At 42.4% G+C, this 14,409-nt stretch overlaps 1 protein-coding gene across 2 annotated transcripts in view; it reads left to right on the top strand.

Annotated features, from left to right (window-relative positions):
• AGBL1 (AGBL carboxypeptidase 1) overlaps positions 1-14,409 on the top strand; it is a 943,700-nt gene that overhangs the window by 535,854 nt on the left and 393,437 nt on the right. For both annotated transcript variants that reach the window (XM_088829673.1, XM_055417758.2), the window contains exon 21: positions 4,082-4,258. In XM_088829673.1, coding sequence (XP_088685799.1) covers positions 4,082-4,258 — 177 coding nt within the window. The remainder of the gene's footprint in view (positions 1-4,081; positions 4,259-14,409) is intronic.

Here is a 14,409-nt window from a genome sequence, read left to right as displayed (position 1 = left end):
GAATGTCGCAAGCCTTCTTTCCCCTCTCAAGCTGGGAGATCCTAGGAATCATTGCAATAAGTCTCCAGTGGATCAATTCATGTGTAGAGTTCATCAATTTCCTAATCATTTAAAAACAAAACATATCAATCCGCCTCCAGTTATCCTAGTTATCATCTCTTCATTGCTCACCCTGACCTAGATCCGAGTAAAATCAAAAGGGAAATAGAAGACTTTACTGTAAATGAGATGGTGTGGCACCCATTATTTAATGAATGGATAAATTGCCACTGCAGAAGTGTAAAAGGATGTCCCCATTGCACTTCATAAATTTCACATCCTACAGGCTCCAAGGCTCCAGTAAAGAGATCATAAATTATGGAGTTTTCCAAATTCATGCCATTAATAGAGTATGTAATTTTTTGGAGAGAGATAATACTAGCTAAGAAAACAAGATTCGCTTAATTTAAGAAAGGAGAGATCATTTGAATGATGTCAGATTAAACTTTTTGCAACAAGGCAAAGCCCTGATAAATTGAAATTGTATTCAAGTATTCTCAATCACTTTAGTTGATAGAATAAACCTACCTAAGGAGGCAAAAGAGCTGTATGCAGGAAACTAAAAGACACTGATGAAAGAAATCAATGATGACACAAAAAGATGGAGAGATATACCATGTTATAGGATTGGAAGAATTTCAATATTGTGAAAATGACTATACTACTCAAAGCAATCTGCAGATTCAATGCAATTCCTATCAAATTACCAATGGCGTTTTTCACAGAACTAGAACAAAACATTTTACAATTTGTATGGAAACAGTAGCTGACTTTATTTTTCTGGGCTCCAAAATCACTGCAGATGGTGATTGCAGCCATGGAATTAAAAGATGCTTACTCCTTAGAAGGAAAGTTATGACCAACCTAGACAGCGTATTAAAAAGCAAAGACGTTACTTTGCCAACAAAGGGTCTGTCTAGTCAAGACTATGGTTTTTCCAGTGGTTACATATGGATGTGAGAGTTGGACTATAAAGAAAGTTGAGCGCTGAAGAATTGATGCTTTTGAACTGTGGTGTTGGAGAAGACTCTTGAGAGTCCCTTGGACTGCAGTCCATCCTAAAAGAGATCAGTCCTGGGTGTTCATTGGAAGGACTGATGTTGAAGCTGGAACTCCAATACTTTGGCCACCTGATGCGAAGAGCTGACTCATTTAAAAAGACCCTGATGCTGGGAAAGATTGAGAGCAGGAGGAGAAGGGGACAACAGAGAATGAGATGGTTGGATGACATCACTGACTCGATGGACATGGTTTTGGGTGGACACCGGGAGTTGGTGATGGACAGCGAGGCCTGGTGTGCTGCGATTGATGGGGTCGCAAAGAATCAGACATGATTGAGTGACTGAACTGAACTGAACTGAACTGATGGAAACACAAATAGCCAAAGCAATCTTGAGAAAGAAAAACATAGATAGAGGGTTCAGACTCCCTGACTTCAGACTATACAAAGCTATAGTTTTCAATACAGTATTGTACAGATTCAAAACTAGAAATGTACTCTATTTATGTCTATTTAAGCAGTCCATTTAAAGGCTTGAATAAGCAGATTCTCTTTTTTCCAGTGAATAGTTTATGAAATACTCCCTATAAGCAGCACTGATCCATGTGAAGAGAAGATACAGATCTGCTCTCATGGAACTTCTAGGCTTCAGAAGAGATTGAAAATAAGCAACTGGTTACATACAGAAAATTATGATGAACAGTTTGAAGGAAAAAAAATGGTGTGAGGGATCATGGGAAAAGAGGGACAAGAATAATGTGTACTAAGTCATGTATGACTCGTTTGGTCACATGGACCATAGCCCACCAAGTTCCTCTGTCCATGGTATTTTCCAGGCAAGAATGCAGGAGTGAGTAGACATTTCCTACTCCAGGTGATCTTCCCAACCCAAGATCGAACTGTCTCTGTGTCTCCCACTTTCGCAGGAGGATTCTTTACTACTGGTGCCACCTGGGAAGCCCCAAGAGTGGAGGAGTGAGTGAGTGAAAGTCGCTCAGTTGTGTCCAACTCTGTGACTGCATGGATTGTAGCCTGCCAGGCTCCTCTGTTCATTAAATGCTCCTCTGTTCATGGAATTCTTTCTCCAGGCCAGAATACTGAAGAGGGTAGCCATTCCTTCCTCTAAGGGATCTTCCCAATCCAGGTACTGAACCCAGGTCTCCCTCATTACAAGTGGATTCTTATCATCTGAGCCACTAGGGAAGCCCAAGAATACTGGAGTGGGTAGCCTATCCCTTCTCCAGTGGATCTTCCTGACCCAGGAATTGAACTGTAGTCTCCTGAATTGCAGAGGATTCTTTACCAACTGAGCTACCAGGGAAGCCCCCAAGAGTGGATAGATGAAATCAATTAGGAGGAATTTGAGAAACTCTGATGATAACATTTAATACTTCATTTCCCTTAAAATTATGATGCTATAGGTTTGGAACCTATGTAGGAACTTAGAGATCATAGTAGATTACATTAATAAACACATTAATGTATACTTATGTCAAATGTTTTTATAATTAATTATATTAATCATTATATTAATATAATAGCTATGTTAAGCATGGGGACAGTAAGAACCAGAGATATTAAGAGATTTGCTCAATGTTCTAGAAATAAACAAAAACTGCATTTCTTGAAAAATAGTTCCTTAATTTACATTCTCATCCATTTGTTCTACTTCTCCACTTTCTCCCAGCAATTTGTCCAAAGACTGACATTATACCATTTCTTATCTAAATCTATATACTTTCTTTTTTACTATGTGCTAACTTTTGGAGATTTTGCTAACACCAAAGTGAGAGAACACTCCAAGTTCATATCACAAAGTTCTGAACTGTCCAAGTACAGTATTGGTATACTATCAACTCTGGGACACCATCCTTGGGGATTGGGAGTTCCAGGGACTAGTCATCCCCTCTCTTTAGATAGACTAGGGTCTATTGATGCCTTTTGGCTTCCCTGGCAGTATAGTGGTAAAGAACCTGACTCCCAATACAGGGGAGGCAAGAGGTGCAGGTTTGATCTCTGGGTCAGGAAGGTCCCCTGAAATAGGAAATGGCAACCTGCTCCAGTATTCTTGCCTGGAAAATCCCATGGACAGAGTAATCTGGCGGGTACAGTCCATGGAGTTGCAAAGAGTTGGACATGACTAAAGCGACTGCACACATGCACAGGACATACAGTTACCTTCTAAATGGAAACTAAGTGATATAGTGTGGTATATAGGAATCCAGAGAGTATGGATTTTTATAAGTTTTATAACTGGCCCGACTTCAGGTTTATAGATCAGAGGATGAGATTGAAAAAATTAACTTTATATGTGTTCCTGCTTAAGAAGCACCAGTGGTCCATATGTCTGAGATAAGTGAAAATCCAGCCAGAAAACAGGGAGTCTGGGTTGAGCCACTCTCTAAATTTCAAGTCCCTGTGAAGTCTGTGGCTTCCCATGGGGCTCAGCACAGTAATGTGTGAGGCTGGGTATATGTTGCACCATTGGTTCACAGTGATGCAGGAAGATGAGGTTGAAAGATTATAGTCTTTGGAGTTGGCCATGTTGGCATTTGGATCCCATCCCACCCACTTTGTAGCTGAACTTAAGCTAATTCTTTCTGACTTTTCTAAGCTTCAGTTTCCTCATCTTTAAAATGAATAAAAGAGGCTTCCCAAGTGGCACAGTGGTTAAGAATCTGCCTGCCAATGCTGGAGACCTGGGTTCAATGCCTGGGTTAGGAAGATCCCCTGGAGACGAATATGGAAACCCACTCCAGTATTCTTGCCTGGAGAATCCCATGGACAGAGGAGCCTGGTGAGCTATAGTCCATGGGGTCACAAAGAGCCAGACATGATTTAGCAACTAAACAGTAACAATAACTACAGAAAAGGATTTAAAAATTGATACTCAATACTTAGGATTGATATAAGATTTATAGTTGCATCTATTAAGTGTTTGATCTATTCAGATGCTTAATACTAAGAAGTTATTATTTTTTTTCAATGATGCATAGATGCAATCCTCTGCAATTCACCTTAATTTGATTTTCTTAATTGTAGACTCTTCCCAAAATCCTTGATAAACTCGCACCAGCATTTACCATGAACAGCTGCAGCTTCCTTGTGGAGAAATCTCGGGCCTCCACAGCCCGAGTAGTGGTGTGGAGAGAGATGGGGGTGTCTAGAAGCTACACCATGGAGAGCAGCTACTGTGGTTGCAACCAGGGTCCCTATCAGGTATGTGAGGCTGTGGGATACCTCTGCTTTCTGTCCAGCAGCAATGCACTGTGATGGAGAGCTATTGCATACCCATTGATCCTGCTGTCTAGTCTGAAAGAGGAAGAGGTCTCCAGGTAAAGTCTGGCCTAGCACCCTTGATCTTGCAGAAGAACTAGTTCAATGAATGCTTTCCCTGGCAGCACAATCTGTGTTGATCCTGGAAACAGTCTGTGGCTGCCTGCTGATTTGGTATTTGAATCATCTGCCCTCTCCGACAAGTGGTAGGGTGCCACCTCAAACAGGCACCCCTGGCTTTTATGGAACCTCTTCCTGGTCCTGTTTTATGTATGAGAACATTTTCTTTCCTTTTGCAACACACAGACCAGTCCCCGATGCATCATCAAAAATAGGCGTAGCTCAGGGCATCGATAGCGTCAAGACATATATGGTTGGTGTTTCTCTGTCTTTTGTGTTCAGTGGCTCTCTGTTATCCTGCTCTCGCAGAGCAGACAGAAGTGTGTGCCCGATGCAGGTATCCCGGAGAAGAGCGGGCCTGGGACTTGTGTTTTAACAGTGAAGGAAAGGGCTGGAATGAATAATATTCTTCCTATAGCTGTATTATCTGTATGAGAAGCTGGGTAGCTCTGAGAGCTGCTTGTCCCACTCCCCCACTGCTGCTGCTGCTGCTACTAAGTCACTTCAGTCGTGTCCGACTCTGTGTGACCCCATAGACGGCAGCCCACCAGGCTCCACCATCCCTGGGATTCTCCAGGCAAGAACACTGGAGTGGGTTGCCATTTCCTTCTCCAATGTGTGAAAGTGAAAAGTGAAAGTGAAGTCACTCAGTCTTGTCCGACTAGTAGCGACCCCATGGACTGTAGCCCACCAGGCTCCTCTGTCCATGGGATTTTCCAGGCAATAGTATTGGAGTGGCTTGCCATTGCCTTCTCCGACTCCCCTACTAGAGGAGCATAAATAATGGACATGGTGTCAGTGCCAGGGCAATAGACTCTTCTGAATGTGTTAGGCAAGATGACAGACTACTCCTTGGGGACTTCTATTCAACCCTAAGGATTCCTGGACCTTGCCAGTGTTAAAGCCCACCGTGTTGGCTTTGATCCTGTCCTGGAACCATTAGGAAGCACTTGGCGTCTCCATGATCTGGTGCTTATAGAAATCTGTTAGCCATCAAAGGCAGTTCAGGGAGTGACAGGTGGGTGATGAACATTATCTAACTTCCCATCTGCTCAGAGATATTTTTCAACATAGGGCTGCTGACCAACCAGTTTGACCTATAAATTCTGTTAAATTGTCAGTTTGTCTATAAACAGTGGCTTGAAAGAATTGTTTTTATTACTGAACTAATAACCTATGAGAATGAATTAATCTTTATTTATAAACATCAATCCGATTCAGAGTAAAGACCTCACTCTTCCAGTTAATAGCAGTGTTGTACAGTGCTTGCCTCTATAAACCTCTATGTTTCATGTATGAAATGCAGATACTATTAAGGGTTCCTCTCCTTCCTGATAACCCTGGAGGAGGAAATGGCAACCCACTCCAGTATTCTTGCCTGGAGAATCCCATGGACAGAGGAGCCTGGCGGGCTGCAGTGCATGGGATCACCAACAGTCAGACACAACTGAGCGACGGAGTACACACTCATGCTCCTTCCTGCTAGGCAACATTTTTGTAAAGGTCAAAAGAAAATACATAAACAAATGTACTTGGGGGGTTATTGCATTAGGATTCTGTTCACTCTCTTGACATTCAAAACCCATAGGATTGGGGAAAAAAAAGCCTGGACTATTGTGACTCAAGATGTTATGCTTATAGACTTGTGCCTCTCTCGCTGTATGCTTCTCGATGGAAATGGGCCAGTCACTTGTTTAAAAGACAACTCCGTGCATCCCTCACAGATTTATTGGATTGGTGACTTTCATTGACTTTGTTTCTCCAAGCACCAATTCAGGCTAACAGCTTCTAGTCACATAAGTATCAATGCCATTCACAATAAATCAACCAGACACTCAAAGGCCCTTGGAGCTATTGTTTGAAAACTAAGTGACTCATAGGTTCAGGCCCTCACAACACTCCATCTTTCAGGCAACATACACGGTGGTGGTTGGAAATGACAAACAGTGAAAGAAGCTTGCCCAGTGGGATGGCTTTCAGATATGGACTCAGCATTTGTCCTGCGAAATTTTCCACATGGCCTTTGCATGGGGTCTCTATAAGGAAGGATGGAGAAAGAACTGGCTTAGAGAAAAGTCCTAACAGTGCCAGACCTGGCTTTGCTTTCAAGATCCTATTCTGCATATGAAACACCTCTCTGAAAGGACTGGTTTTCTCTTTCGCTTTGTTTTTCTGTTCTTACAAATGTTGTTGAGTAACTGAGCAGAACTGCAGACTGAACAAGAGGATGGTGAGTAATTTTACATATTGGGGGGGGTACCCTGGGGAGAGGAAGTTAGCCCAGAGTTGGGTGTTTCGGTGATTTTTGTCTGAGGTATATAATGAAATCTATGAGCTATAAAGCTGTATAGAAATTTCCATCCTGAGCATACTGCAAATGATTTTTGTACTTTGAGAAGCTGAGCCCCAGTTGGGTCCTGAGGTTATTATTCTAAGGTCATCTTTCCATTTTTTTGTTTAGCATTACCATTTATCCAAAAGATGGAGGGTGCTTAAATACCCCCACGAGGGGCATTCCTTCCTTCCTTCATAAGAATATAAATATTTTTGCAGTTTCTCTGGTTAATGCAGCTTTAAAGTAGTTCCAATCATTTCTCCCAGCACACTAAGTATCTGATTTGTTAGTATTGAAATGAAATATCATTTCTTACAGTGACATTTATGTTGGAACAACATTGAAGTATATAAACTCTCACCTTCTAATAATTATTATTAATATTATATTTTCCGTTCTATTTTCCAGTCTACAGTTGACGAATGTTGAAAAAAAAATTCTCCTGATCTCCTGATTTTTTTTTTTTTTTTTAAACATAGCCTCTACTTCTAGGTTATATGCTCTGATCCATAATTTGTCTTGGACTGGCCCAAAGCTGTGGAGGCTGTCGAGAGGAAAAGCCAAAGTGGAATGATGCAGGCTTTGGAGACTTATTTTTTAAGTCACTCAGTCTATGTGGACAGCTGTGTGCTTTACACCGAGTGTTTGTGACTTGGAGTCACGTGCATGGTGTGTTTGCGTATACAAAAGCTTATGACTGGGTCCCCGGGGACTGCTTGTGTCTTAGGAGGCTAATGTGAACACTCGCACCCAAACAGGCTGTTGACAGGCTCCTTGGCAGTGGTGCTGACTCCTGAGATGGCCAGGAGGGTCTTAGTCAGAGGAAGGACAGAAGATGTGTGACTCAGCTGAGGTTTGAAGAGTGACTCAGTTGCGTGTTGACAAGTGCTACCTGCCAACTGCTTGCCCTGTATTGTGGACTCCCCAGCTATCCATCCTCTTTACCACCAACGGAGGGATATTTCAGGAACCCCAGCCTATTCAAATCATAGTACTGCCCATTACCCATCATCATGTTTAGAAAAAATCCAAACTCCTCATCATGAGGGAGGCCAACTCCTTACCATCAGTGTAAGGCCTTTGACAGCCTCCTCATTCATTATTTTTAAATATTTTTTTAACGACTTTTTAACATTTATTTTTAACTGAAGAATAGTTACAATATTGTGTTTGTTTCTGACGTACATCAACATGGATCAGTCATAGGGACACATATGTCCCCTCCCTCTTGAGCTTCTTTTCCACTTCCCACTCCTTCCCACGCCTCTAGATTGTCAGAGAATCCCAGTTTCAGTTCCTTGAGTCATACAGCAACTTCCCACTGGCTATCTATATATATGCTTAGAATCTATGTTTCCATGCTACTCTTTTTAAAAGATTTTTTTTTTTTGATGTGGATCATTTTTAAAGGCTTTATTGAATTTGTTACAGTATTGCTTCTGGTTTAGGCTTTTTGGTTTTTTGGCCATGAGGCAGGTGGGATCTTACTTAGCTTCTCAATCAGGGATTGTACCTGGACCCCCTGCATTGGAAGATGAAGTCTTAATCACTTTCCATCCCTCCTCATTCACTTTTTTATACCCAGTGTCTTCTTTAGTATGGAATAGGTGTTATGCATGTGTGTTGTCTCACCAATAAATGGATAAATGAATGAATAAATGGTGATTTCCAGGTAGGGGCAGGTGATTTTCCTCGGTCCATGGATAACTAGAAAAAGGAGACGAAATTCCCACCATGGTCTAAATGTGATTAGAAGCCATTCTAAAATTTGACTTTAAGAGTTGTAATTCATGGAAATGGAAAGTGTGTGGGTGAGAGAGGGAAATGAATAAGAATGCAACTCAGACTTCTCAGGTCTGTCACTATATACTTGATTTAAGAGCATCTAATGGATTTGTTCTCAGAGTAAGGCAATTCTAGTCCAGGTGTGGAATTTCACATGGCCACATTCTAATAACAGATGAGGATTAGACAGGAAGACATCCACCTGTGCATGTGGGAGATGCGGCGAGGCACCTCCTAGATCCCCCTGGAGAGATGCTGATTCCCCATTGGCTCTCAGCTGTGTCCATCACCAGAAATTGCTTAGAGCTGGTGGAAGCTGCTTTGACCAAAGCCCTGGCTTCTCTGTATGAGCCTGCATCCAACGGCTGGTCTATGTGGGGGTACAGTGCCTGGCCCAGCTGGGAAAACCCCAAAGGGAGGGGCATTCCAGCTCCAGAAGTCCATGCAGGATCATCTGGGCCTCAGTTGCAATTGTGTTGAAGTTCAGCCTCTTCCTCAGCTCAAGTCTGCTTTTCTCACCACTCACAGGTGGGATTATGTCATGTGTCCCCCTTCCCCTGCAAATCCTTCTGTGAAACAGCTTATAACAGTATTTCACAAGGCTTAAATTAGGAAACATAAATGTTGGAATGAAGCACTTGAGCTGTTGAAGATAGGTTGATAGGGATGAATTTCATATAAAACTTGAATCATCTCAACTTGGCTTTCAAGGCTCCCAGTGCTCTCTTATTCAATAGGCCACTCTATCTATGGGGTTTCCCAGGCAAAAATACTGGAGTGGGGTAGCCATTTACTTCTCCATGGAATCTTGGTGACCCCGGGATAGAACTTGCATCTCCCACATTGGTAGGTGGGTTCTTTACTGCTGAGTCAGCAGAGAAGCCCCTCACACTTGTGGTCTACTGCTGTGTGGTTCAGAAAGGAGGTTGAGTGTATTGGTTTCTCATGGCTGCCTTATGAATTACCAAAAATGAGCAGGGATTCCCAGGTAGCTCAGGTGGTAAAGAATCTGCCTGCAATTCAGGAGACATGGGTTCTATCTCTGGGTTGGGAACATCCTCTGGAGAAGGGAATGGAGCCCACCCCAGTATTCTTGCCTGGAGTGTTCTTGCCTGGAAAGAGGAGCCCTGGAGGGCTGTGGTCCATGGGGTCACAAGGAGTTGGACATGACTGAGTGACTAACACTTTCAGGGGCTTAAAACAGCACATATTTATTCTGTAACACTTCTGGAGGCGAGAAGTCCACTGAATGGGGTTAGGAACATCATGTTTTCTCTGAAAGCCCTTGGGAAGAATCTGGCTGATGGCTTTCTCTTAACTTCTGATGTTTCCTGGCTTGTAGATGCATCACTCCAATCTCTTCCCATCATCACCTGGTCTTTTCCACTTGTCTGACTCTGTCTCCATGTCTTCTCTTCTTTTCTTATAGGAACACCAGTCATATTACATTTGGGACCCACACTCCTCCAGTATGACCTCATCTAAACTAATTATGTTTCTAACAACCCTATTTCTGGATCAGGTCACTGGAATGACACTGATTTGGAGGAAACGTTATGTAATCTAGTGCACTGGGTCAGACAAGAAGGTACAGAATAGTTAGATCTAAGACCCAAAAAGATGTTTTTCTTCATCTTCATATTGCTGTGCTGTGAAGCCCAAACAGATGATCACCACTCTTGTTTTCATGATCAAGAACATGAGATATTTTAGATTTTGTTGGAATTTCGTAGAAGACAAATTTGAGACCCATGCCATAGATAATGAAGTCTTTAAAAAAAATTTTTTTTTAATTTATTTTTTAAGTGTCTGAGCCACCTGGGAAGCCCAAATTGTTTTTACTTTTCTTTTAGATAATGAATTCTGTTTAGCGCTGCTTGAATATTATAACATACAATGCCCCTAAGGAAGCAATAACAACAAACAATCTATGTTATTTACTGTGTGTAAAACCTGGAAAGGCTACCCACTCCAGTATTCTTGCCTGGAGAGCTCCATGGACAGAGGAGCCCGGCTGGGTATAGTCCATGAGGTCGCAAAGAGTTGAATACAACTGAGCAACTAACACATTCCACCAAAATCTTTTGTAGCTGTAAGTTAATCCATTTTTTTTTTTGATACTGCAGGGTAAAACACTGTCAATTTTGTTTTATCATCATCACTACCATCATCTTTGTTTTACTAATTGGGATACCTAGGCAGAGTGGTTAAGTAACTTATTCAGTGCCATGCAGATAATAAATTTGAGAATCAAGATTTGACTGCAGATATATGTGGCCCTGGAATCTTTGCTTTTACCCACCCTACTTTCTGCCTTGCTGAATGACGCTGGCGAAAGGAATCCTGGGCTTGGGAAACAGGTGACCCAGCTTCTGCTTTTGGCTATCACTAAGGAAATCTGCTGGAGAAGGCAATGGCACCGCACTCCAGTACTCTTGCCTGGAAAATCCCATGGACGGAGGAGCCTGGTAGGCTGCAGTCCATGGGGTCACTAAGAGTCGGACACGACTGAGTGACTTCACTTTCACTTTTCACTTGCATGCATTGGAGAAGGAAATGTCAACCCACTTCAGTGTTCTTGCCTGGAGAATCCCATGGACGGGGGAGCCTGGTGGGCTGCTCTCTATGGGGTCACACAGAGTCGGACAGGCTGAAGTGACTTAGCAGCAGCAGCAAGGAAATCTGCCCTTTCCAGGTAGCGTTAGTGGTAAAGAACCGACCTGCCAATGCAGGAAATGTAAACGATGTGGGTTCAATCCCTGGGTTGGGAAGATCCCCTGAGGAAGGAAATGGCAACCCACTCCAGTATTCTTGCCTGGAGAATCCCATGGACAGAGGAGCCTGGTGGGATACAGTCCATGGGGTCACACAGAGTCAGACCCAACTGGGTGGCTAACACTTTCACTTTCAAGGAAATCTGCAACAATGGGTATGGGTGTCTTGTCTATAAGAAGACATAATTAGAACTAAGACATGGGCATGTGGTGGTGGTTTGGTCACTAAGTCGAGTCTGACTCTCTGTGACCCCATGGACTGTGGCCCACCTGGCTCCTCTGTCCATGGGATTTTCTAGGCAAGAATACTGGAGGAGGTTGCCTTTTCTTTCTCCAGAGTATCTTCCCGAACCAGGGATTGAACCTGGGTCTCCTCCAGGGAAGACCAAAGACATGGGCATGGTTTCTGGTAAACTGTGTTTGAAATAGGCAGCCTTTGATGATTATCCATGGGACTTTTGGGTTACCTAGACCAGGATGACCTGGCATGATTATGAACCCCCTAAAAATCTTCAGTAACCACTGCTGGGCGTGTGATTTTTCTAATGGGAAACTGCTGTGCTTTTATAAGCACCAATTAGGTATTTGTGAGGAGGAAATGGCAGCCCACTCCAGTGTTCTTGCTTGAAGAATCCCATAGACAGAGGAGCCTGGTGGGCTATGGTCCACGGGGTCACAGAGTCAGACAGGACGGAAGTGAGAAGCAGCAGCTACTTGTCAGGAGCCTTTGTTCATCCATCCTGTCCTTTCACACCCCTTCATCCATCTTGACCTGTTTCTTTGTTGGCCTTTTGTGAGTAAACAAAAAGACTCTGGAGGAATGTAACACTATGAACTGACAGCTTTCTACCAGCAGGGAAAATGAGGGGAGCAGAGCTAGTCTTCAGTGAAACAAGCTATTGAAGTTTGTATTAGACAAGTCCCTGCGTTGCTTCCTACACTCATTTTCCTTCCTGGTGACTGCTTTCCTTGTCCTGTCAGAGAACTAGGGCTCTCACACAGCTCTTTGGACTTGACTAGTCTTTATTTGAGGACACGTCTCTTCCTCAAATGTCCTAAACTGGAAAGCCGCCCCCCTGCCAGGGAATGCATGTACATTCTTTCTCTCTCGACCCGACACACATTTATGTGTGCGTATCATACATGTACGCACATATTACCTATCAATGGTTCTCCATAAATTCATACAGGAACTATGGCTGATTTTGTTAAAAACATTATTTATCTTGTTTTTTAAAAAATTTTTATTTTTTGACCAAGCATCATGTAGGATCTTGGTTCCCCAACCGAGGAAGAAACCTGCTCCTGCTTCATTGGAAGAGCAGCATCTGAAACACTGGACCACCAGGGAAGTCTCAGCTTATCGTTTAGTGTGGGTGTCTGTGTTAGACATGGGTTTCCCTGGCAGCTCAGACAGTAAAGAATTTACCTGCAGTGCAGGAGACCTGGGTTCAATTCCTGTGTCAGGAAGATCCCGTGGCCAAAGGAATGGCTACCCACTCCAGTATTCTTGCCTGGAGAATTCCATGGACAGAGGAGCCTGACGGACTACAGTCTATGGAGTTACGGAGTCAGACATGACTGAGCGACTAATACACTGTTAGACACCGAGTTCCAAGGAGACCTCTGTACTACGCAGTCGTAACTTTGAGACAATTGCCTGACCTCTACGAGGTTTAGTTGTAAAAATGGTTTCCTCCCTATTCCTCCCTATGGAGATGCTGTTAAGACTGAGTGAATAAATGCCTGTAAAACACAGATCTTTATTTTTCTAGTAGACATTCATATGTTTTTTTTTTTTTATCATCTGTACTATTACTGATGGTATGTAAGAACTTTTAATGATTACTTTCTCTCTTAATTTTAAATGAAGACACTTCGGCTCTAACTTTTACCCATAATTGTCTTATTCAGATCTTAATTAGAACCTTTGGGGTTGGAGATTAGGTATCTGTGATTTTATTAACTTTGCTAAGAAGCCATGGTTGAGAATCATAGATTTTGACTTTTACTGAGGCTAATATCCATAATCTATATTTGTAGATCTAGGTATATCAAAACAGCTTCTATATGTATTATTTAGACATTTCCTCTATTATCTACCTTTTATTCTGTCAATAGAATAATATATAATATTATTATTCTATATGATAGTATAACCTGTATAATAGATTATAGATGATGTTTTGGAAAGGGGAGGGAGACTTGTGAGTCTGCTCTTAGGGGAAGAGTGAGGAGTAGAGTGCAGGGCAAGGAAACAGATTTAAATTCCTCCAAAATTGCTGAATGTAAAAGCCTGTTCTGGGACTTCCCTGGTGCTCCAGTGTTTGATTCACCTTCCAAGGCCGGAGGTGCAGGTTTGATCCTGGTCAGGGAGCTGAGTTCCCACTTGACTCATGGTCAAACAGCCAAACATAAAACAGAAGGAATCTAACAAACTCAGTAGAGACTTTTTTTTTTTTTAAGCCTATTCTGATCATGAGCACAACTCAAGAAAATATTTTGGATCACTGTTCTCTTGGAAGTCATTTTTCTGTCCTATGGGCAGCCTCATATGGACTATAACTCTTTCTGAGCTCTGAATGAGAGTCGAGGGGTATCTTAATTTCATTAATGTAATTTGAGAATTGTTGTTGTTGCTCAGTCATTAAGTCATCTCAGACTCTTTGTGACCCCATGGATTGTTTCATGCCAGACTCCTCTGTCCTCCATTATCTCCTGGAGTTTGCTCAAATTCATGTCCACTGAGACAGTGATGCTATCTAACCATTTCATCCTCTGCCACCCTTTTCTCCTTTTGCCTTCAATCTTTCCCAACATCGATCTTTTCCAATGAATCAATTGACTCTTTGCATCAGGTAGCCAAATTGTTGGAGCTTCAGCTTCAGCATCAGTCTTTCTAATGAATATTCAGAGTTGATTTCCTTTAGGATTGACTGATTTGATTTCCCTGCAGTTCAAGGGACTCTCAAGAGTCTTTTCTAGCACCACAATTCAAAAACATCAATTCTTCAGCATTCAGCCTTCTTTATGGTCCACCTCTCACATCCATACATGACTACTGGAAAAATAGTATTATT

Source organism: Moschus berezovskii, chromosome 21 (genome assembly GCF_049115385.1).
Source record: "Moschus berezovskii isolate FMDL1 chromosome 21, NW_MosBer_1.0, whole genome shotgun sequence".
NCBI lineage: Eukaryota > Metazoa > Chordata > Mammalia > Artiodactyla > Moschidae > Moschus > Moschus berezovskii.
The sequence above is the reverse complement of the archived record's forward strand: the minus strand, read 5'-3'. Positions and strand labels throughout refer to the sequence as shown.